Source organism: Talpa europaea (genome assembly GCF_964194135.1).
Source record: "Talpa europaea genome assembly, chromosome: 6".
NCBI classification, from domain to species: domain Eukaryota; kingdom Metazoa; phylum Chordata; class Mammalia; order Eulipotyphla; family Talpidae; genus Talpa; species Talpa europaea.
Window position 1 is genome coordinate 63,357,962 of NC_140072.1, and position 26,670 is coordinate 63,384,631.

At 33.2% G+C, this 26,670-nt stretch overlaps 1 protein-coding gene across 10 annotated transcripts in view; it reads right to left on the reverse strand.

Annotated features, from left to right (window-relative positions):
• EHBP1 (EH domain binding protein 1) overlaps positions 1-26,670 on the reverse strand; it is a gene marked incomplete at its 3' end in the record, with an annotated part of 325,825 nt that overhangs the window by 2,813 nt on the left and 296,342 nt on the right. For all 10 annotated transcript variants that reach the window (XM_084235967.1, XM_084235974.1, XM_084235973.1 and 7 more), the window contains 2 exons: positions 5,032-5,131; positions 3,883-3,956 (listed from right to left, as the gene is read on the reverse strand). In XM_084235967.1, coding sequence (XP_084092093.1) covers positions 3,883-3,956; positions 5,032-5,131 — 174 coding nt within the window. The remainder of the gene's footprint in view (positions 1-3,882; positions 3,957-5,031; positions 5,132-26,670) is intronic.

Consider the following 26,670-nt stretch of genomic DNA (forward strand, 5'->3'; position numbering starts at 1 on the left):
TTTTAAAAATCTTAACTTTTTACTAGCTCAGTAATGACGTTTCCCATAATCGTAACAAAAACATTTTAAGTTGCAAATATTTTAGTAATTTTCATTTCACAGTCAAATTTAACTGAGTTTAGAATTTAAAATGTTCCAGCATAAATTTAGAGACTATTTCCTATTACTTCTATGTTTATTACTTTAATGTCTATCTACAAATTATCAGTCAATTGTAGAAGAAATAGTTAAGTGCAGTTAGATTTACACTAGCAAAACTGCTTTTACTCTGCATTTGCTTTCTCATGAGAATAAATTTATACATACATATTTGAATGCTAATTCATGAAATTAAACTATTTTAATGATTTTAAAAAATTACTATATTAAACCTGATCACATTTCTATGTTCAAGCCTAAATTTTTACAAATCCTTTTGAAAATAGCTTCACGTAGATGTCATGTTTTAAAATTGTGCATGTAAGTTTATATGTTGTTACCTGTTATACATTTTCATAAAGGATTACTCACCTATAACATCAGTCACAACTAAGTAGATGCACTGCCGGCTTGGGACACTACAATGCGGGTTCTGATTAATTTAAAGATTTCAAGAGTGTGCTTTCTACAAAAGCAATATCCTCTTCGCAACAAATAGGATTAAGTTTTGATGCTGCATTTGAGCCAAAGTGTTGAAATAAAGAGATTCTGTTTATGTCCATCTGCACTGAGCTGTTTTGTTAATTTTAAAAACACTTTTTTATATATAGGGCCAATTATTCATTCCTGATTCAGTTTATTTGCTGAAGTTGATAATTACCTTGGAAAAAAGGCAAAAGAAATACCTATAAACATTTTAATAGAAAGGACCTAAAGTTCTTATAGCAAACCTTCAACCTTGCCACTATAAATAAGCCTGGCACTTTGATGAAAATTAACACTAGTTTTGTAAAGAGCACATTGGGGGATTGCAGTCAAGTCTTATCTTTAGTTCCAGTCAACTAGCAATCCTGAAAGAGTTTGCATCATCATCAGAGCAGGCCATTTGATAGGATTCTACTGCTGTACCTAATCAATCTATGGAAGACTGTGGCTGTGCTGTGTAACAAAGCTAAAATAGATTTACAAATGGGGTTTTAGGGGATAAGCTCCTCCACAGGATTACATATTGATTTTAAATATAAAAAGCTTATCATATAAACCATAACTACAAAAATAGTGAACCTACGCATAAATCCCTTTAGAAGAGCACCCACTTCAAACTCGAAGCCAAGAACAAATCAAGATGTACAAAATCCTAGAGAAGATCCATTTCTTGTGCAGAAAATGAACACACCACTTTCTAAAAGCCCACCCCAATGTGTGCAGAAATGAATTTATCTTTCCTGAGGGGGCATTAAATAATCTGGAATGAAAAACCTATAGGAAAAGTATCTAAAAGATGTTTGTTAGCTTAAGGGATCCTACAACTTAGCTCAGTAGAATGAAACTCCTGCTATGAAAAACACCTCAGGGAAACAAAGGTAAAAAACAGGCCAAAGTGATTATGGATTTTCAGAAGAATGGATATACTATATATTATTATATTTTTTGCTCTCAAACTAAGCTATTAATATTTCTTTCAATGTGCTATGGCTGTTAATATTCTGCGTTTTCCTCTTGGTGAATGATGTCAGCAACTGATTTATTTGAAAAGATTTTAAGTTTATTTATTGCTGAAACCACCTTAAGGCTGCTAAGTAGAAAAGACAGGAAAAGAAATCAACTTTAAAACAAAGGGAAGCAAAGCCAAACCAACCATTATAATTTATTCATGTGTTTTTCTGTGGTGATTCAACAGTTAAAACCCTACTGAACCCTAATGAACTGCATGAGCGTCCATTCCAGGGTTGGCTCAGAGGACACAGTCTCTACAGAACTGACCAATACCGTTATCGTACCTCTCCAGGACAGCCCTGCCCATGTTCTGCCCAAACTAATGGGATAGGTCTCTCTCTGAGAAACTTTTTATTTACAATTAACAGGCAACTTCTTTTTTCAAGTCTCCTTTTAACCCCCACCCCCCAAAACCAGCCTTACAAAATCATCAAACATTAGAAAATGTCACATGGGACAATGATTTCAATTAAAAAATAAAAGAGAAGAAAATCTCAAAAAACCAACAGTTGTATTAAAAAAGAAAAACATTTCCCCCCCTCTTTTTCTAAAGCAACTTTCTATTGGTCTTCTATCTACATAACAAAGGAGAGCAGGTATATAAAATGTTAGATTACTTAATACTGTAAGTCTCCTATATAGGAATAATATTGTCAATGAAACTAGGATCTTTTAAGATGTATCAAGACCCTCTTTGCAAAAGGGTATATGGTAATAATATTGGCTTTGGGATAGAAACAGTATCTGCCTTACAAGTGAACTATATTGTATCAAATTATATTTCAGAGATGATTTAACTGACTACACATGGAAGAGTGGGTAAAAAAAAATTCAATACTCTATTAAGTGTAGTGTATAATGTATTTACCAAAAAACTGAGTTTTATATCATATATGTTACACATATACACATACACTATATATTATAAATACTACATAAATATTTGCTATACCTACTTTCTAATTGGTGAGCTTTCTAATCTCCTTTAAAGACTATACTATGACTACAAAACTTACATGGAGGGAAAATAACACTTCGTACACATGTACATTTTATTCCAAGTGGTGAGTTTCACAGAACTGAAGGAATTTAGCAAAACTGATTGTCAGTATTAATGGTATAATTTGATATATTTGGATAGCAATTTGAAGGAAATTCGCTATCTGAAGCCTTTTAAATAAAGTAAATTTGATTTTTAAATGGGGATATAGAAATGATATAAATGTTGTCAGTCATTTTTATCAAATGAGATTATGTATATAAAAGTAATTAAAAATAAAACTTCTATAAATGTATAAGATACCATTTGGTTAAATAGCATATATTTTAGTAACAGTATTAACTTAAATATTTTCTAAACATATGGTTTCATTTAGCTTTTCCTTACAAACTTAAATTTCTAGTTTCTGAACTAATTAGAATTATAGATCAGGTACCTTATCAGGTGAAGAAAAAAAATTACCATGAACAGTCAATGGGTTAAGAGGTCAAAACAGAATAGGAAAATCAATTTGCATTGATTAGACAAAAGGTCCATTTTACAGAGCCCAAAGGATTAGCTTTCAAGCAGACATCTTTGAACTATAAGACATTTTCAGCTAAGAGGTATAAGGAGAATACTATTAAAAAACACCTAAGAAATTTTAAAAATATAATCATATATGGTAAATGCCACAGTTAAGCTAGCGATGTTTACTGATACTGTGAACCCTGCTTAGAATTACTATATAATTCATTTAGAACCTTTATGAAAAATGTGAAAGTGTTTCACTTATCTCTATGCCAATCTTTGCCTGAGCATTCACTTAAGGGAGTTGGAAACTTAAGAACTATAAAAGACAGGACAATGACATATTTCAGTGTTGATAGCGATGATAAAATAAGGTAAACTCTAGAGTTTGGCTGTGAAAAATCAAAATAAATCTTTTCCAAACCTTTCTCAGTAGAAACAACTTTAAATTGCATGTAAGTAAAATGTCATTAAGTTATTTAACTCCTTATATATTCTGTTTTATGGACATTTAAACTTACTGACAAAAGTTAAGACACATCTGTGTTTAATAGCAGACATAATGATTATCTAACTGTATTAGGGTCCTTACATTTTATGTGACTATTGCTTTGACCTGCAATTTCTGTAGGCCCCTAGTCAGACCACACCTAGTGAGACCAGAAATTGATTACACTCTTTAAATCCCTTTGACAACTGACACCTCACATACCTCACTTTATCATAGCATTTCTTACCTTCAATGGCTAGCATTGCCCGCAATTCCCGATTCAGAAGCTCATACCTTCGTTCTAAATCATGTTCTTTTTCCCTAGGCAAGTTGGAAAAGTTCATCAATATGCTAATTACTAAATCATTAAACACTTAAAAGAACCTTTAGGTTACATTGATTTTAGGACTCATAACTGACTTTTCTCTTTAACTTTAAGCTACTCTAAACAAATGATACACAAACCTAAAACCTTCCTCAGACTGAATATTTACTAAGTGCTATTATTTTTCTCCTTCAACTCTGAGTTGTACAGAGATATATTTTAATCTGTGGATAAGTAGTCTCATTCAATGCCGCTTACAATAAGTGCCAGGTATAGGATGTTTTGTAAAATATTTTTCATAGTTCACATTAAACTCTTTTTTCTCGAATTCCACATTAAAAGAATGTAAGAAACGCAAAAGTCTAACCAGTGCAAATTTAATATTGAGACAAAGATCCAGAATTAGTTAAGTTTTGCGTTCTTTATACTTTTTTATCGAGTTCAGTCATGGCAGAAATGACAAAAATAGTTTTTCACTAAAATAAAACATGCAAACCCTGTTCCTTCCCACACTAGGTGGCATAATATAAGGATACTGCTTGTGAACAAAAAGGAACAAGCATTAAATCCTATAGTGACTTAATGCTAAAGACTAAGTGCTACATTTGGTCTAATCTCCATTTTCCTTAATTTTTGCAATCACAAAAAAAGATCACTTCTGTCTAAGTCATTAATAATCTTTTACCCCCAAATTTAGGGTAACAACATTTGTAGAACATAAATGTTCTCACTTTGTTCTTATTAACAGTTATTTCTATCTTAAAATGTAAAATTTGATGTTAAATATAAGTTTTTTCTCTTCCCTTCTAACCCTAATATAAAGCAAGCTTCTCTTTTTGCATGAGTACTATACTCTTAAACACAACTCAATTTTCTGTATAATAAACACATTTTTTCAGTATCTATTACTTTTTAAAAATTCTTACTGTTCAATGAAAATCAGTTATGATGACTTTTTATTTTTACATAAAATATATACAATCTCCAAGGAAAAACACTAAGCCTAATAAATATGAAACTTTAAAGTCCATCAATGTTTAAGGAAAAACAAGCATAATCATGAGTACTTACAGGAGAGAGAGCTGGTTCATTCTCCTTATTAAGGCATTTTTCTTATTAACTAACATAAACCATTCCTGCATCATAGCTTCTTCTTCTTCTGTGTTCCTTCCTATAATTCAAGGTTATTTCTCATTACATGATGTTTCAAAAACTAGGTAATATTTTAGCATAATGTTTTTTTTAAACATGAAGTATATTTTAGCTATTGCAATAGTACATACTAAACTGTTTATAACAACATAAGATTAAAGTCTGAGCTCTGAAAAGAGAAGTCAGTATTAAAAAATTCAGAAGCCAATCTTCTAAAGCCAATGTTATTCAGCATGTGTATTTCAGGTCCCTTGAACATATCTACAGATCATACTAACATGAAGTACAGTTAAAAAAAAAAAAAAAGTGTTCCAACTTTTAAATCCTCCCCAGAGGCTGACTTGTGTATTATGTTTCAATGAGGAATTCATGGTGCTGACAGACATATGGTCATGATAAAAAAAAATAAAATAAAAAACATTTAAAAATCATTATGAGAATTATAAGACTAGCAGGAAGATCAGAGAAATCCAGAGATTTTGTGAAAGCTTCCACTTGTAATGACTTGCTTTTACTTATTTTTCTCAACAAAAGTAAACTAAAGATATAAGTGCACATACCATTCTGGAACTCATCATCCCTAATAGAGTAAACATTTGCACATTATTTTAAACACATTGTAAATGACCAGCCTACAAAAAAAACACCTAGAGCTATCTGTGAAAAAAACACATTATAATGACCATAACAATGTTCAACAAATTAGAACGCATTTAAGCAGAGAGATGATCTAAAATTTTAGATTATAAATTTATTGATTGCACATTTGAAATCACATTCCAAATATCTATTCACCTCTATCCCCTTCAAATGCCAATATATAAAAGATTACAATATATAGAATATATTTAGTATTGTTCATGTAAAAGTAGGCTACACTCACACTCAAGAAAAATATTAATTCCCCACCTGCTCCCTTCAAATTGTACCTAGTCAAATGTATAATTCTTTGACCTCCTCCTGTCCCCCCAACGAATTTCACTCATGGTTGGTTTATTATTTGCTAGGCCATTATTTGATACTTCAGCCCAACTTCTCTACAGATGCATAGGCTAAATTCTATATCTAATAAAAAATTAAAGATCTCAGTTAAAACTAAATATCCCAGTAATTCCCTATGTTTCATTTTCTTTTTAAGCAGGTTCATTTAAAAAATTCAAAAATATTCAAACTATATAGAGCTGTGAGTGAGTAAAATGTCAAGTCCTAGTTCACCAGCCCCTGTCCTCAATTCCACAATTTAACCTCTTCCTTTTCCAGAGTATTAATGAATACTCTCACAGTTTAGCATATTCTCCTTTCTGACCAAATAGTTTTGTCTACCACACACACATACACCTTATCTATAGACTCATGCAGGTTTCTTTTCTTTAACATTATCAAGAACATATTATATATTGTCCCGTGATTTGCTCTTCTCATGCTTCTTAATACTTGCACAAATTATGGATGTACCATGCTTTATTTAATAACTTACAGATTAATAGAAGTTTGAAGAAAGTTTTAGAGTGAAAATAGAAAGTAAAGAGCTAATCTGTGTGCAAAAGATTAAACATGTACTGCAGAGCATCCCTGTAAAGCAGATATCTGGTGTTTATCATTAGAGAAAATAGTGAGGATACATGCCTTCATTAAAAGCTGTTAAAACTTTATGGTATGAAGCAGACTTAGGACAGACTCTTTTAGAATATGAACAAAAGTCTTTATTGTTTTACAGTATTTTTTATCTCTCTTTTAGGGTAGCTAGTTTTGTATTCACTTTAGACCATGTGATGTCTTGACACTGGTCATGTGATATAGGCTGCGATAGGCACAAATCCCTGGGTAGCGACAAAAGAAGAAAGAGTAAAAAGAAAAAGCTGAGAAAAAGCTTGCAATTTGGAAAAAGGCCAATTGTACCCTGGTGAAGTCCTTTTTGATCAGTGAAATGACACATGTGTGCAATATTAATAGGTGTAGTTTTTATGATATTTTATTTTCTGATTAAAGACTTAATTCTTGTGTTCATAACCTGTGTGCCTTCTAAAAATACAGACATATTAAAACTTTGTTTTGGGTTTAATTTAACCTATAATTGAGGCTTTCAGGCAATACCAGAAGCACCAGTCTAGTCTTAAATTAGCATCATTTTCTTCAATGGAAGACTGCTTTCTTGAGAATAATAATATTGATGTGGTATTGTGTTATTTTCAGTTTAACTCATGCCTATGATTTCTAGGTAGGAATTAAAGAACAACCCCCTCCCTCAATTATTAGGAAATCCCTAATAATTCAAGAGTCTTCTGTTTCAAAGGGACATAAGCCAAATAACAATATTTAAAGACACATTACACATTGCCATATAGATTATATAAATTAACTGAAAAACATATTTGAGGTTAAATCAATTCTCTATCACTAATTCCTTATCTAAGATAGCACACAATGATGGTAATCTATACTTAGCGTAGTAATTAAAAATTTAAAATTTCTTCTAAGACATGATTACACTATTGTTTTTTAGGGATTTAAATTTTTTTTTTTAATTTAAAAAGCTTTTAAAAGCCAGTAAGTTGAACCATTACAAATTAATCCTGACTTTAATAACTGGTTAAAGACCCCTTTAGCTTTATAAGTAACAAAAAATATTAAAGCCTGTGATCACAGTAAGCTTTTCTCATTTCTCCTCTAACCATTTGTTATTTAATCCAATACTAGTAATCCAATTTGTCCATCAGACTTTTAAAGGGCAGAATGCAACTTCCTCAGCTTAGACACTTTTCAAAGTACAATATATTTTTCAAATGAATGCTGGATGTTTCATTTTTCCCAACTGTTCCTAGCTCTAATGCACGAGGAAAAAAAGAACAAGATGAACATTGTTCATACTGATTAAGTAAGAGCTCATTAAAGAGCTGTCAGTGCGGTACTTTGAATATGCATGAAGCATATAATCAGATCTAGTACCGTCACTAGAGGAGAATACGGTAAGTACAAAGGATTGATTTAATTACTTAGAGTGGGCTGCGGTGGTAAAGCAGTCTTGTTAGAGCAAAAAGAAAAAGAGGTTGTATTCTGGCACTGTTAGAAAAAAGGCAGTTTTAGCTTCTGCCACAATACATAATCTCAGAATAAAGCACTTTACATTGTAGCTTAAAATGAAGACTGTCATTCTTCTAAAGATGGCTATAAACCATTTTATCTTGTTTAACCTTACCTGGTTAACTACCTCTCTTACAAAATTATCTTTAATTTGTAATTACAACGATACATGCATTTTAGAGTCATTACTGATACTTTTTAAAATCTTATTTTTTTTCAGTTTCATTAACTGAAAAATTTAAGACATATACTACTGAAGACCATTTTGAAATAAAAAGTGACAAAATACTATAGTATACAATTATGAAAATGTAAAAGTGGAGTTGTTATACTGTATTTTGAAATACAGTGCCTCAGGTTTATTATAATTATTAATGAAAACATCAATTTAACCTTTTAAAATATTAACTAATGCAATCTCTGATTTTTTTCTACTTTGTTTCCTTAAAGACTTTTGCTTTTATTTAGTCCCCAAGAATGCAATATATTTTCTGAAATCACTACTCAGTTTTTTCTTTTAATCAAATATTGTAGCCAAATTATGACTTGTAAAAATTATTAAGTATCAAGAATAATGACCGTGGGAGGAAAAGTAACTATGTAAATATGACTTCATTCTTCCTAGCACATAATTAACAAAAAACACTTAGTGGAGGACAGCATAATGCTCAGCACTACATGTAGTAAAATATTTAAGAAATTTATTTGACTATGATAACTACTTTTATATTCCACCTTCTCCAAATAAAATTATTTAAAGATTTAATTTTATTCAGGAATTAATTAATTCATTCACAAATTTGTATATAGTTTTATTTTTTCAGAAAGGAACATTTTTAATGTAAATTTTTAATGAATAAAAGAAGTGATATTAAAATCTAAAATTATGAATTCAATGGGAAAGAACAGAAACACAAAGATGTAGGTTACTGTTATACACATCAACAAATACAAGAAGGCTAAAATCTTACCATTGTCTTATAACAGAAGTGGCTGATAAGTGATCACATCTAGCCTTTAAAGGACACAACATAGCAAAACCAAGCAAATACATAAACAAAAAAGGTTCCATTACAAATTGTCCTGATGAAATGATTACATGAATATGATTACCTTTGAAAGACATATTACAAATGGGAGGCACATGAAGTTGTCAGTAACTAACTGGTACCGCAGAAACATTTCAATAATAAAAGAAATGAAATCTACTAGATTTATTTAATGTATCAGAAAGATGAATTAGGTACTGCAGAGTGTCATAAACTCCAAAGCCAACATTATTGTAGGACTCCAGAGTCTCAATTTTAGAAAATATTTTAAACTTAGGAATAGAGCTTTATTATGAAAACAAATTTCATATAAAAGAAAATAGCTGATAAATGTTTCTACTCCAAGAGTTTCTTTAAACAGCAATACCCATCAATGAATTATCTCACAATCTTTACTGAATTTTTTGGTAGCAATTGTCTTAAAACTATTTACTCAGCATGATATACTTGTTACAGTATTAAGAATATAAACAATGGGGAAAATCCTGTCTCCTTTTGTTGAAGTAAAATAAAAACTAACATTCTCTCAAAATAAACACACTTTTTATTTATCTATTTGGTGAAACAGAATGTAGGGGAGAAATTGAGGCAACAATTCTCTATAGACAATTTTTGACGGACTTGTCTATGCATATAACTCTTATGGAAGGAGGTATAGCCAACTTCAAAGATCTTCTTCAATAAAATCACACATAAGAAGCTACTAAAAATTTGGAAATTAACAGCAATCTTTTTATAATAACTTCTTAAGAGGGTCTGAATAGTCTTTTTATATGTCAAGTATTAATGCTAGATTTCTCTAAACTAAGCACAAAATTAAGAAGGTAAAAAAATTAAAATAAAAATAAATGTAAAAGCATGGAAGTAGACATCATGGGAAAAATTATAACTGATGAAATTCTTATATTTACTTACAGGTTAATATTTTTAAAAATTACATGTGCTATGGGGTTGCATCCATAACTTTGAATGCTGAGTCTTTAAAGGTATTACTATTTTTAGATAATGCATTACTGTCTATAAATAGGAACTTGGCTAAAATTAAAATTTCAGAATAGAACTGAAGTTACATTTACATTTTTTTAAATATATTTTTTTAAAGATTTATTTATTTATTTTATATAAGAACCGGGGTATAGACTAGATGCACAGGAAGGTGAGAGGATTCACAAGAGACAGAGTGGGGAACAGAACAGGCAGACTGACGAAACACACTGCTGAGGGGAGCAGCGGGTGAGACAGGAGAGGTCTGCGCACCATGTGGGACCCTCGCTAGCCGGCTGGGATCGAACAGGCACTGCAGAGGCTGCGGACAGCTTCACAGCGCTGTGCTCAACCGCCTGAGCCACCAGGGGAGGCCCTATATTTACTTTTTAAGGTACATTTAACATATTTTTTCAAGTGGGATAACATATAGCTAGTCACTTTTAAAGACTATTCAACCAAAATAGACTACCATCTACTTGAAGAACCAATTAGGCATCTTCCAATAAGGGGGAAACCTGAATTATGAGCCACGCCTACAGATGGACAGCTTCCCTTGCAAGTTCTCCCCTCTCAAAGTCCCCTTTTTTAAAAGATTTATTTTATACATACAATAACGGGTACAGGCCAGAGGTGTGGGGGTGAGAGGATTCACCAGAGACTGAGTGGGGAGCAGAACAGGCAGATTGACTGAAATACACTGCTGAGGGGAGCAGCAGGTGAGATAGGAGAGGTGTGCTGTGCCACATGGGTCAGCTCCCTGGCTGGGGATGGAACTCCTGCTGCAGTGGCTGCAGACAGCTTCATCCTGCTGTGACTTAACCCCTTGCGCCATCAGGGAGGCCCTCAAAGTTCCTTTTGTCTGAACTGCCCCTGGCAGACTCTATTTCCTTTGTCCTAAAGTCTCTTCAGAGTCATGTCATGGAAATAACTTTGAAAGTGGCAGTAATGGGCCTCCCTGGTGCTTCAGGGTTAAAGTCTCAGTGCTATGAAGCTATCAGCAGCCACTGCGATTTGATGGTTTGAGTTCGAGCTGACCCACATGGCGCAACAGACCTCTCCTGTCTTGCCCTCTGCTCCCTCACTCCCTCAGCAGTGCCTTTCAGTAGATCTGCCAGTTCTGCTCCCCACTCTGTCTCTGGTGAATCCTCTCACCCTGTCCCCCACCCCCAACCTCTGGCCTACACCTCAGTTCTTATATGCAAAAATAAATAAATCTTAAAAAAAAAAAGTGGCAGAAGAGACAGAGACATGAATGATAAAGATGAACATGAAGAGTGGGATAAAATTATTGCTTGAAAAGTGGGAGTAGAGAAAAGTATGGATTTCTAGATTAATGTATTTTAAGATATGTGATTTTAATTGTATATAAATATATAGCTAAATTAAATTTTATTTGAATGTACTTGAATTCAAATAGGTAAAAATTTCTGGGAGTGTCTCTCACTGGAAGATAGGGGTTCCTTCTTTTATTTTTTTTTAGGTCATCTGGGAATATAGATTTTTCTGGAATAGTCTGGGAGCCCAACCAATAATTAAAGTATTTTATGTAAAACCACCCGAGTTATAAATGCACTTTGGAATAAATACATGTTATAAATTAAGGACTACCTTTATTAATGTTTACATAGAAGTCCTGTGGGTAAGAATATAAATTCAGATAATACTGTCTATATTTTCTGTGGTTGGTTAAAACTGTCATTTCCAATATGATACAAGTAAGACATACAGTGAATGTGCATCCCATGTGCCTTTTTTCCAGTTTGGTTAAAAAAATTAACCAAACCTCCTGATCTTAAACTAATTAACCTCTTTAAACTTCAGTTTCTCCATATCTATAAGGAATCATATTACTTCCTATGGTTGTTACAGAACAAATGTAAAGTCCTTAGCACAGCACCCATGATCCATTATGCAGGTGATTATGGAAGAAGGTAATGATGATGTGTGCAGCAGTGAGCTAGGAACTAGAAATACAAAGATAACCAAGATGCAGTCCCTGCCCTCAAATGAGTTCATATTCTTATGTGGAGACAGACACATAACCAGAGGCAATTGGGGTGCTAACTAAACTAAATGGACATGGACAATTTACATTTTAAATCTTTGTTAGTTCTAACAAAATCTATGGTTACTATAATTAGTATGTCACTGGTGATACCTGGGATAGGTGAAAAATGTAAATGAATCAGAACTAACTGAACTCTGCAACTGGAAAAACAAAGTGAATGTACTCCTGGGTCATCGGTGTCATTGTTCCATATTAAAGACAGCCATAGCTCTGTTGACACATCAATGTGGCTGTAGCTCCAAGTAGTGACTGTTTTAGTAACTTGCCATGGATTTTAGAGATTAAAGAACAAAGTAAATCATGAAATAATGCTTAATACATAAAAGGTAATTTGTTAGGCGGGAGATAATTTTTTTTGAGGTAATATTGGTTTACAACACTGTATATATAATTTAGGGGTGTGAACCTCTTCAGATATGTTACCATAGTATACTTCACCATCAAAGCACCTATAATCCTTTACCCTAAATTGTAAATTTTAAGAATTAAAATTACGGGCTAATAGAACACATCTATAAATTCACTAATTACAAAACTAAAAAATTGAAAATGATATATTTGAATACAAATTGATGCACAGTTTTAGGGAACGCCCTCAACAAGAAAAATCAAATATTTAAAAAGTAAAAACTTCACTGGGAAAGTTTTCATCATTATACAAAAAGAGATTTTGATGATAAAAGCAGAGCAGCTTTAAAATCAGCTTAAAAATTGCCAAAGCAGATGAAATAACTGATTTACTAAATGCCACACAAGAATGGGATTAGACTCTGTTAAGAGTGGGGAAAATTAAATATATATGTATAAATTTTAATAGAGTTTCTTCAAAGATATATTATGCAATCAGTAAGCAACTCACGTAGGTAAGCCCCTCTTCTGTTAAAGTCTTTAAATGCCTTAAAAATAGACCCAAGGGGCCTCCCTGGTGGTGCAGGGGTTAAAGTCTCAGCACTAACAAGCTATTACCAGTCACTGTGGTTTGAGTTCGATCTGGACCAGGGGCAGACCCACATGGCACAGCAGACCTCTCCTGTCTCACCCGCTGCTCCCCTCAGCAGTGTATTTCAGTAGATCTGCCTGTTCTGTGCCCCACTTTGTCGTTGGTGAATCCTCTCACTCCCCATGCCTCTGACCTAACCCTAATTCTTCTATGCATAAATAAAAAAGTAAATCTTTAAAAAAATATATACCCAAGAACCACCAGTTTCCAATAATGTATGAGTTTACCCACTCTAAACTTTCTTTGATCATGCTTGGGTTGAGGTAACCAAGTAACATTAAGAAAATCATAGAGTACCTTTTAAAATATCTTTATCTATCCCTTGTCAGTCTGTGGCCATACTCATTCTCAAAACACAGAAGCCCAATGAAAGCAGGACAAAGTAGAAGCATCTTCAACAGTCTTCTAATCTGTACAAGTCTAAAGTTACAAGTCTTCAACAATTATAAAACACCTTGAATCAAATGCGATGAATGCTGTTTTTTTTTTTCAAGATCTGGTCAAGCAACCAGTGTGAGTGTCAGCACTATACTACCTCATATCCAATGCACCTCAACCTTCTCAGTGGAATTATTCTTTTCCCACAATATACAATAGATAATCATGATGGATTTGTGTTTCTCACAGGGAAAAGGGTATCTCAAAGAGACTACTCTATACCATATAGATCTCTCATCAGATCACTGACAACTAATAAAACTAATAACTTACTCATAGGCTGGCATGATAATGATGATGATAAAAGCTTCAAATATTTAATGAGGTCATATAATTTATCTAAAGTCAGAGAGCTGGTTAGTGGTGAAACTAGACCTCAAATCCATGCACTTGTCTTGTGAACTACCACTCTTAGCCACTCTGCTTGACAATCATAAGTAACCAGTCTACCAGAACAGGCCCTTCCTTTAGAATTCATACCAACCTTAAGAAAGCTTTCAGAGTGACTTTGAAAAGTAAAGCCGAAAAAGCAGTAAACCTCTGATAAACCACCCCCCACCTCCCATTCTCTTAGCTTTTCCACTAGTAGAGGGGATTTTGCTCATTCTTTACATTTAGGCCACTGGAACTTAACAATGATCTTAGAGCCTCACATCAAGAACTGTCAAGGGGGCCTCCCTGGTCGTGCAAGGGGTTAAGACGCAACCTATGAAGCTATCTGCAAACACTGTAGCATGAGTTCGATCCCCGGCCAGCCAGGGAGAAACCCACATGGGGCAGCAGACCTCTCCTGACTTGCCTGCTGCTCCCCTCAGCAGCGTACTTCGATCAATCCGCCTGTTCTGTTCCCCACTCTGTCTCTGGTGAATCCTCTCATGCCCCCACACCTCTGGCCTGTACCCCAGTTCTTGTATGCATAAATAAATAAATCTTTTTTTTTTTTTTTTTAAAAAGAGCTGTCAAGGGGAGTTAGCCTTTCTTCCTACACAGATATGTCCATATGATCCTTCAGTTACAGATGTACGATGTCTTACAGAAACAGGGGATTCCAGGGATAAACCTGTCCACTTCTTAGTCAACTAACTACAAACTACTCTGATTCAATTTGAGATTTTGAGACATCTTTCAAAGAAACTGGTCAAACAAGAATACTCTGCCTGCATTATTAGGCTGCATTCAAGTTCCAGCTCTATTCTTTAAGAGATATGGGATACTGAGTAAATAATTTACTCTCCCACATCACAGTTTCTATATTGGTAAAATGGAAATAATAGTTAAAATTCACTGGGTTTTATGAAGATCAAATGAAGTAATGTGTAAATTATGAGTTAATAGAATAGCGTCTGATTTATTGTAAACGCTATATAAAGCAATGGTGTTTGTTATAATTTCCATCCATGCACCCACCCATGCATACATCCATCAACCAACACACAGGGTAAGGAACCACATTCTACTCCAAACGTTCTCTTGCAAATAACAGCTTCTTCACTTAGTCAGAAATCCAGAGAAAATTACAATCCAACATATGACTCCTAAGATCTCTAGACAAGAGATATGTTCCTATTTCTTTTAAAATTGGATTCTAGGATGTATTAATTCCCCCTTTTGTCATAATATAAACTTTTAGCTACCCCTAAGACTGAAGAACATCATACTATTCCAAAAACCCCTCTCAGGGACTCCCCGGTGGCGCAGCGGTTGGGCGCTGGGTTGCGGGGCTGCCCGCGGCCTCTGCAGCACTGGTTCGATCCCTGGCTGCTCCCCGGCCACCGGAGGAGGGTCCCACATGGCGCGCAGACCTCTCCTGCTGCCCGCTGCTCCCCTCAGCAGTGTACTTCGGTCCTTCTGCCTGCTCTGCTCCCCGCTCTGGCTCTGGTGAATTCTCTCACCCTCCCGCGCTTCTAAATGTGCCCAGTGCATGTATAAACAAAACAAATAAATAAATAAAACATGCCTCCATAAAAAAAATAAATAAATAAAATAAACAAAAACCCCTCTCAGATTCAGGTATAAGTCTTATGGGCTTATCGCCAGCAATTAGCCTTATATACTTTTGTTTCGTTGTTTGTCCTTCCCCATTCTATCCAAAGCTACAGCTCACTCGAAAGGGGTCAGAACAATCACATTTAAAACAATTAGACTATATTCCCTCACAAATTCAGTCAAGTCTACTTGGTTCTCACAATGGTCCTTTTAGCACTTAATTTCCTATACTCATTATGATCAAATCAAATTATACAGCCCAGAATTTAGCAAAATAGCTACCTAGTTAACAGTGACAGCTTTGCCATGGTTTGTATAATTTAATATTTTACTTACATTAAAAACAAGCAGCTGAGTCAAAACAAGGGGTATTAGAAGTTTTAAATTTTGGTTCCCTCAATTTTATTTTCATGAGAAATAAAAATATTTATGACAACTCTAATAATTCATTTTTTGGTGGAAAATTATTTATACCTGAAATACAAAAAAAATTTTTTTAAAGCACTGAAATTCATAACAAACTCATTTTCTAAATTAAAAAAAAATAAGCCTAAGTATCTTCCTTGAATTGAATTTTCAACTTTCTTTATGGAACAAGGTCCTTTGAAAGTACAACCAATACAGCTCTGAACTGGTTGATTAATTTCTAGCTCAGAAGTGTCTAGTGGGGAAGAACATGTTTTGGGCTTTACACAATTCCTAGCTTTGGCCACCAAGTGGTGCTATTAATTCAGAGTGAACTGGCACGGGGGGGGGGGGGGGGGGAACAGTAGGTTGGGAGACCTTGGGGTGAGTAAAGTATATAATCAGTCAGTAAATGCACATAACACAAGTCAGATGTTCATATCACCTACTACTTAATGTTACCAGTAACAAAACAGAAAACAAATTCATAAACTCATATTTTGATGGTAAAATTCAATATACTTCCTGGGGAGTATATAGGGTATATACATATAACTATATAAACACACATAGTTGTACCAAACTCATCCTTTCAGGTTATGCAAATATAAAGATAATCACACAATTTTGATTAATGGCCCTCTATAACATTTCTCCAAATTCCCCCATTAAAAGAAAAAAACTTTATTGAGACTATTTAGCAATAAACATTAAAAATAATCTATAATATTAAGCATTTACAAATATCTAATTTTAAAAATAGATATCATCTCAGTGGCTTTTCCTTAACTTGTATACTTATCCTAAGGAAATAGCTGTGCTGAATGGATGAATTTCTTTCACATTCCAGCTTACAAGTGATATGTGGGGATGGGGAACAGATACAATAATAATGTATGTTTAGTTTTCTTATGCAAACCACCTAAAGGCCTATGAAAAATGTTAAAAACATAAGCAGTAACTAAAGAAACACAATAATTTATAATCAACTAGAAGAACTGGCAGTATCTTTACGATGGAATGAAGGATTGAAAGCAGGATTTTGCATGCCTATACAACAGTAAAAGGAAGATTCAGTGCTATTCAATTGGACAGTTGACTATCTCAAAGGTGAAGGGCCCTGGTCAGCATGTGTCCAGATGTCTCAGTCCATTAACATCTGTATTTTTAAAGAAATGTGTTTCCATCTAGGGAACCTGAGAGAAAGGTGTTGAAAGAGAGCTTCCATCTTTCCACAAACTACCTTGATTTTTACCCCTAAACTGAAGAGGCACTTCACACATGCTTACCCATTTCTGATGTGATTCTTTGTCAAATCAAATTATGAAATCTTGGCTACTTGTTAGAATAGTGTCAGCATAAAACAAGGAGAAAATGAACTTGTAAAACTGATTCTTACATGAATGTACTAAAATAAATTTCTCAAAATACAATGCTTAACTTGTTTGTTTCTGTATGTGCCTCATATACATAACAATTCAATGAAACTTACGTAGATTGAGAGTAGCTAAATTCCTAAGACTTTCTCCTCACTATTTAGTTGTAAAAAATGTTCACACATTTATCATTTACTGTTATACATAACCCAAGGGTTAAAACCAACAAGAACAACTTTATAGTCTTAGGACAAATTGCCAAACCAGTTCTTCAGGCATTTCTTGGGAGAGCGCATGCATGTGGGATGTATGTGTGTGTGTAGGGAAAAGAAGAGTTATTTTAGAATGGGATGGGAGTGGGTAGGGGTGGTGGGCTTGTGCATATTACATAGAAGCTAAGGAAAATTTAAAGTATAGGTAAAAACAATAATCATCTAACTACTACTATATTTCTTTAAAAAAATGTTTTATTTATTTATGCATACAAGAGCTGGGGTGTAGGACAGAGGTGCCAGGGTGAGGTGGTGAGAAGATTCACTAGAGACACAGTGGGGAGCAGAACAGGCAGATCTACTAAAATACACTGCTGAGGGGAGCAGTGGGTGAGACAGGAGAGGTTTGCGCACCATGTGGAGTAGCTCTCTGGTCAGGGGATCAGATAGAACTGTGCTGCAGGAGCTGTGGATTGCTTCATAGTGCTGAGAATTAACCCCTTGTGCTACCAGGGAGGCCCAACTACTACTATATTTCTCTAATGACAGCAGCTAATTTTATATCAGGTGATAACCCTCTGCTATCCTCTGTGTTTAACTATGCTGATATAAATGTTTGTGTATGTATGTATGGGTGTATGTATGTTTCTCATAACATTCTGAAATAGTCAGCTTTTTAAAAAAAAAATTGAGAAAATAGAGGCTTAGAGAGGTTAAAATTTGTCCAAGACCACCCAGATTCTGCCTGGGATCTTACGATTTTAAAGTCTGTGCTCTTAAATCTCTATGCTATGCTACTTCCCTTAGCACTTGTAACGCTATGAGTTTAGCATATCTTAGTTTCTCAAAATTTAGTTTCTCAAAATGTGGTCTGTGGATTTATCTGTATTAGAATTTAGAAGATGGGCCCCACACCAAGTCCACTAAATCAGAAGATTTCAGTAGGGACTGAGAATTTGTATTTTTAGCAAACTCCTCAGGTGTTTTTCATTGCATACAAAAGTTTGAGAGCCATTGTCTTAGCCCTTTCACAAATAAGTCACTGATTTTTTTTTTTTTAAAAGAAAGGGTGATATTCCATGTATAAGATGTTATTTTTTGCATTGGCATGACATTACACAAATTTAATTTCACATTCAGAAGAAAAACATGTTGCTGCCAAATCAGTTCAAATGCCTAAATTTTGTTTCATAGATAGTTGCTGAGAAAAACACATTTTCCTGGAATTTCTACTTTTTTAAGTGTTAAAAAATTTTATTGCAGTCTAGAATAAGGATGTACCTCATTTTAGGCAACAGACATATTCCAAATTAAAAATTATGGTGATATGATATTTTTTTAGGTTCAAAAATTGTATCTTATATTCCCAATCCCAAATTTCTACTAGTAGAAATTACTTTATAAATATCATTGCTAGAAATTATATATGCATTTGGTCTTCTGGGTAAATGAACAAACATGAGTCAGCAGAGAAAAAGTCACCTTGACTGTATATAGTAAAAAGCTGAGACATACAGAGAGTGCCAAGGAGAGAAGAAACAAATGTTAGAAATGAGAACCTTAGAAAGTTCTCTACTTTCTGAATCAGATATACCATTCCAAAAAGCCAATGATCCAATATCTATTATAAGAACTAGAATGATTTGATAACATTTGAGCACTAATTTTAGATATGATTTATATACTTTCCTTGTTTAAATTATCCAAATAATAAAATGTAGATAGAAATAAACATTAAAAATGTTTGAGTTAGCTGGACAAATTGTGAAAACATAGAGAATCTAAAGGTATGACAATGATTTTAATTTTCCTTGTAAATACATAAGGAAAAAAGAATGGAAAGAAACGAATAAAGGTATATTACCCATTTTGAAAACTGAAGATATTAAAAAGAGCAAAACACTATAAATACTTCAAAGTATATACACTCCTTTTAAAATGAACTTTATTATTCTCTTAAGGCTATATTTCTGTTCATTACTGAGTATCTTCAATAATCAAAGGCCTGTTCTAGTATGTATGTGTAATATATAATAATGAAATGCATAAATATACAGAGAACAATAGTAATTTTTTATATTTTATTTCATATTTGATGGTGATAAGAAACATCCTAGTGCATTAGTTTTTCATCTTTTGGTAATTTTCTATTTCAAAGGAGATCTTGACAAATTTAAGTATTAAAGAGATCATATAAATAATGACATTTATTAAAGCCTGCATACCAGGAACTGTGCAAATGCTTGATAACAGGTCTCTAATTTTTAAAAAAAGTCTTAATTGCCACACATATCAATTTTGATTCAGTGTAACCAAATTTATTTATTTATTTTTTAAATGTTAGGTTTTTTTTTTTTTTTAAAGATTTATTTATATATTTATACAAGCACTGGGTACAGTCAGAAGCGCGGAAGGTCGAAAGAATTCACCAGAGCCAGAGTGGGGAACAGAACAGGCAGACTGATGAAATATACTGCTGAGGGGAGCAGCAGGCGGCAGGAGAGGTCTGCGCGCCATGTGGGACCCTTGGCGGTGGCCAGGGATCGAACCGGCTGCAGAGGCTGTGGGCAGCTTCGCAGCCCAGTGCTCAACCGCTACGCCACCAGGGGAGGCCCCAGTGTAACCAAATTTAAACTAATATTTACCAACCATACTCTATATACTAGGTGTGGTGCCTTAGGCACAACAAGGCTCAAATAAAAGCTGAATTAGTAAAAATCACAAGACAATTGAATTAATAAAGTTCATCCTTTGTGGGAATAAGAATTCTTTTCCTCCCATTTTATTTTTAAAGCCATAGTATTCTCTACTATTCTAGATAAAACTGAAGCCCATGGGGATGAAGCTGAGTTAGTAAGCAGGAATGAACAAAGCAAACACTAGACTGGACTTCTGGCTATCATTCTCACAATTAGGGTCCCAAACATACCACTGGAAGGGCTGAGAGCCTATTTTCAGTTGAAAGTATAGTAAGGATTAAGTATTGAAGGAAAGCCTCTTCAATAATTTTTCTAATAACAATGTAAGACAGATGGGCTTTGATACCTAATGGACAGGAGCACTGGAGAGAAGGTTCACAGGGAGACCTTGGAGAGTTGGGTCTTGGCTCACTATTCTTTCACCTGGCTATGATTCTGCTAATCAAGGATGTGACAGAATAAATTGTTTGATATGTTCTTTTAAGTTTTTTATTTTTCTGAATATTGGATTAGCATGTAACTGCGGAAATTCATATTCTTGCAATTAGAAAATGGCTTTTATATCATTTTACATTCTTGGAGTTAGGTGACAGAAAGTAACTAAAATCTAGACATGGCTAAAAACATACAGACACATAAAACAGACCGATAACACATTTACCAAAAGTATGTCGAATATATTACTTACAAAAAGGAATGGATTCTATCAACTCTTAGTCTATGGATGTGGTTCACTGATTCTGGAAATTGTGTTTTAAACACACATTTTGTAGAAAATTTTCAGATGTAAACAGTTTTTTTTAGTGTTTTTTTTATTATGACATAGATTCAATACCCTGTGAATTAACAGTAGTGATTAATTTAATGGGGAATGATAGGCTAAGCTTATACTATTTCAAAACCTTAGAGATCATTTTATTTACTTTTAGCAACAAATTTCCTTCCTTGCTTTTGTTTCTCTTTATGGAAAGGTCCTTTGCAAAGAAAATGTAATCTTGTCAGTCTACTTCATATTTTATGTTGATAGAGATAAAAATGAAAATATTCTACTTTAGCGAGATAAAAAATTCATTTTTATTTTACTATGGTATGTCACATGTTAAGAAATTTTTCATTACTGAGAAATCCACAGTTCTTAATTTTTTTGTTTTTTAATTAGAATAACAAGAGATATCACATAATTTAATGCATATTTTTTGAATGTCTCTTGTATTTTGTATGAAAACAGACATATAATGTCTATGAGAGAGAATCTCTACAAAAATGGAGATGTTTTATTACACAAATACTAATTCCTATCCACACAAGAAGCATAGAAAAATTATGGTAAATGATATTTATGTTGTAGCATATAACCTACAGAATGTAGAATAATCACATAAAAAAAAAACCCAACTCCAAAACTCGTTAGTTTCTACTTTTCACTGACATTAACTATGGTTGTTTAAGTTAATTTCTTTTACTACAAGATCCCCCCACCTTCATTTTGTTAAAAGTGTGAATAAATTAAAATATCTTAAGAGGCAATATCTTAAGTTATGTGAACAAAGTACAATGTACAAAAATATAATTTTCCAGGATAAGAAAAAAAATTAAAGAATATATAGAAATATCTTTTAAATGTGAGAAACATTACAAAAAATGTTCTCCACCAAAAACCTGAAAAATGTTACTTTATTGAACCTCTTCCTACCTTGTTCCTGTTATTTATCAATTGTACAGAATCAGTGTAAATTCAGATACCTTTATTATAAAAATGTACCCAGCTGTGGTTTTTATTTTCCCCTTCTAGATATGGGTATGGTGAGAGATGGAGCTGATGCCTCCTAATCTCCTATTAAGTGCACAGTGATTACGAGAAAAAAGAGAGCTAATGAAAAATATGTTCCTTAAAAATATATAAATCTCATAAAAATATGTTCTTTATAAAAGTACAGTGTTTATGCAGCCAATCTTAATTTTATGTTATCTATATCCTAAACCATAAAACCACAGAATGTCCCATTTTCTAAATCATATAGTCAAACAGTATACACACCCTGCTTTAATGTTAATGAATTTATAGACACAAATAGCTGGCATCAAGACTACAGTGAAGATCAGAATACTTCAAGCATTTAATACAGCTAAAGGGGCAGATTAGAGATCAATAACAAAATCACCTGGTAAAAAAGGAAAAAGGTGTTGCATTAAAAGGCTTTTTGCTTTACATGTGAAACAATACTGAGAAACCTGTATTTTAGCACTTGTACTCAACAGGCACTCCAAACTATGCAACGATGAGAACAGAAACCCATCCTTTCTAATAATCTTATGACAAAAGCTAAAAGACATCATCCTATTAACTAGTGATCTCAACTGCTAATGCGGAGTACTTCCTGGTGCCTTTTATGTAGAATGCTGCTATTAAAAAACCACTAAACATTCACTGTGAACAACACAGAATCATTCATCTTTTATCAGCATCTCTTGTTAGAAGGGTATGAGTGGGGCTGAAGGTGTCATTGATATTATGGAGTGGAAATTAATCAGAAATTTTTCTCATATTTTCCTCATCTCACTAATTTACTTTTGTACAAATTTCCTCCTGTTAAAAAGTTCATACCCAACCCCCTGTTGTACTCTTTTAAGTTGAGAATATTCAACGAGTGCGTCCACTGAAAAGCACCAGGTCCTAACACAAAAAGCATTCGAAATTCTCATTTAGTTGTCTTTATTTTGCTAGCGCCATGTGGTCCTTGAAGATGTAGAAAACACGGGAAGCCGAGTAAAGATCAGAGCAAGCTCATTAGCATTCTGACAAAATTGGAGTGGTGGAGATGTATAGTTTGCCTAGTTTGTCGTTTTGAAAGCTACCGGTGGTAAGCTTTCTATTTCATTGTGCTTTTGTCTTTTGGGGGGGTTTCAAAGCAGCAGGGTATTTGTTAGCCCTAGGTTTGCACAATGCATTGTGGGAACCTTTCCTGCACATTCAGCCCTATATAGTATCATTTCAGTTTGAGTCAAAAAGTTTTATTCATCATTTGTAAGAAAGGACATGTGTATGAATCTTAGTGCATACTCTCAAGGCATTTATCACAGCTTTGTTTTTCTCTTTTGCCTGAATCATAAAGTCCAAAGAGTCAGAAACAGAACATAAATGACATAATTTTCGATCTTTTAAAAATGTTGCTATTCATTTCAGAACACATTAAAACATGCATTTATCTTCTGTTCTTTGTCATAAAAACTAAAGTAATGTGCAGCTAGTTAAAATTCAAAGCTTATAGCTCACTATAATAGGACTATTTTTGAAAATAGTATAGAGGATGAAAAGTGGTTTGTGCTTTAGAGTTATGTAAATAAAGAATAAGTGTTAGAATACTTAAATGAGTTATTGCTCTAGTCATTTGATTTTCTTCATCGTCATCTTTTTCTTTCTTTCTTTTTTTTTTTTTAACATAAGGTTCACTTTGAAGGGCTAAATGGGTAACATTAATGCTACTATTCAACATGAATGTTTCCAAGTTGCAATGGAATGGATAAAGGTCTTTGGGGATGAATTTATCTGCTAAATCCTTGTGGTTGCCCTCCTATCTTGGATGATGACCCAAAAGAATGTCAACAGCTCATTTTCCCAGAGAGCTGGGAGAAGTTCCTATGCAAGTCATAATCTGCACATTCTCAAAGAAGCATTTCAAACATTGTATTTCACAAGCAGTTTTAAGTGATTTTCTTCTCCTTTCAAGAACCCTAACAGTACTTTGGACATCAGTGCCTCTGAAAAAAGGGATAAACAAAGTTTACCATATGAATTCTACATACAGCAGATACATTTTTACATTCCTTCTCAGTACATATTTTAGAAACATGATCATCTTGCTACAATAATATATTTATGGAATTAAGTAAAATAGTTGTCTAAATCAAATGTCAGTACGTTTTTCCTAATTGAAAATGTTTTACGACTCATTTTCTTAGAATCAAGCCTTATTTATAAGAAAGTATATTTTTTCTTAATTTATAATTATTAAAATCTCAGAGAAAGCTCAAGAGTAATGGTGAGTGAAATATAGTATAGATGAGTAATCTGGTAAAAGTAGTTCAATAGTAAGAAAATGGATCATCTCTATATGAAGCTCTTGACATATTAGCATTTGGTTATGTCACATTTGGTTTTATTTCCTTTGTACAGTAAGAAAACAGTAGACTAAGTATTATATCATCATGGGGTTAGTTTATATATGCTAACTCTTCATATTATATTAGAGCATGTCATAAAAATGATACAACTCTATTTCTTACAACTCTAATTTTCATCTCTTAAAGCTCTTATTAATCCTTTTCCTACATTTTAAAAAGGTTCATTATTTTTAGAAATAACAATGCATTACTGTTTTATTTGAATTAAATAACGTGACTTCATTTGGAAGAATAAATGCCTGAGTTCATTTTTGAAAACAAAATAAACAAAAACAGAAAAAAAAAAACTGCTATGTATAATTTTGTGGCTATGGAGGGAGTCTATTTATATAAGTTACGACGGGAAACTTGACTAACTTAAAATTTAATATTTAAATGTATCCCGACACTGAGCAGCTCTACTGCTTGCTTTAAAACCATATTTAAAAGATGGATGTTACTACAGTCATAATGACTGAATTAGTTCTATACTTTGCAATATGAGTATAGCTGCAAAATTATCTATCTACTTCACCGCATTCTCCTACCAAAGTTTCCTGAATAAAATCATTTGGACTAGCTATATCAAATTAGAGAGCAGTCAGGAGTGTCTAAGTCCAGCTTTAAAACAAATATCTTAACAATTACTTAGCCATATGGAAAATAGGGTATGTCTATCCTGAAACCATTTTAAGAATGTTTTCTATCTTGAATTTAGACTCCATTAGAAACCATTTCTGATTTGTAATGCTAAGACTGCTGAAATATCACTGTTAAACAACCATGAAAAGACATATAAAAAGGCAGGACTTTTTAAAGCTGCCAATTAACAATTTTCTAATTTCTAAAGTACATTACATTTGTATCTGTAACATATGCAAAATTCAAAAACCAAAGTGGAGTTTAAGCATTATGAACATACAAATACAGTCATATGTATATATAGATAGAACTACATGCCTGCTAACATAGCTTCTTTTACATTATACCAAATTTGAAGCTTCTTCACAAGTGTTCACATTGTACTTGTGTTTGGGTTCCTATGACTTAAAGGCCAGATGCTTTTCACAAATGACCAACAATTGTAGTTGGAATAAATTAATGATTGATTTTTTTAAAAAGCTTTGATGGAATTAAGCATACTCCTTTTCTCAATGTGGCTATGTGAATGTTTGCCTGTTAAACTTTTTTTTTTTTGACAAGTGAGGCCACCCGGCAGAAAACAACTGATGCAAAACCCAGGAGTAATCCCTCTGTTTAGTTCAACACTATGGTTAGCCTTAACACTGCCTCTATTATCCAGTGGATTTAGAGAAACTTTCATTTATTTGTATGCCTCAGTTTTCAATTCTGTTGCCCTCTTAAGGAAACCTAGACTTATTCCTATATAATACAGTTACATACTAGTACAATGAGATGTTCTAGAATTTTTGTTAACCTAGTAAGCTAAATAGGGATTGTGTACAGATGCAGTTTGAAAAGTAAGTGGAAAGAATCAAGATGCAGATTAATAACCTTACTAAAGACTTTAAAAAGCTTGCAATAAATCTATGATGCTCTTGGTACAAAACTAATGTAATTATTCCCAATGTTATTTTAATAATATATAACCAGCTATTAAAAAAAAAAACAAACAACCAAATTACTGGAACCTAAGAAACACATACCGTTATCACAAAACAAGCATTTTACTATTTTAACATTTATTATTATTTCCTATAGGAATGTTCTTTAAATATATATCTTATAGAATATTTACATTCTCTAATACTCAGAAACTAAACTGAAAAAGGTTTACTTTACATAAGGTAAGTAAAATAGAATATGACTACATTTAAGAAATCACACAGTTCCTCTCAAAATATTAATGAGTCACAAAAAGTGAACTGTGTAACAAACAGAAAGCCTTAGGTGAAGGTAAACATGCTGGACTGGGACTAATTACAGCCATATACTTACTCTAGCTTTATCATATTCTTACTGTTGTGGGGGACCTACAGTCAGGCAACCCATTTCATACCGGGGTTGCTCTTTAACAACGTGAAAAATAAAAAGTCAAAATGTATGATTTCTAAGACTCTTCATATTTTCAAACA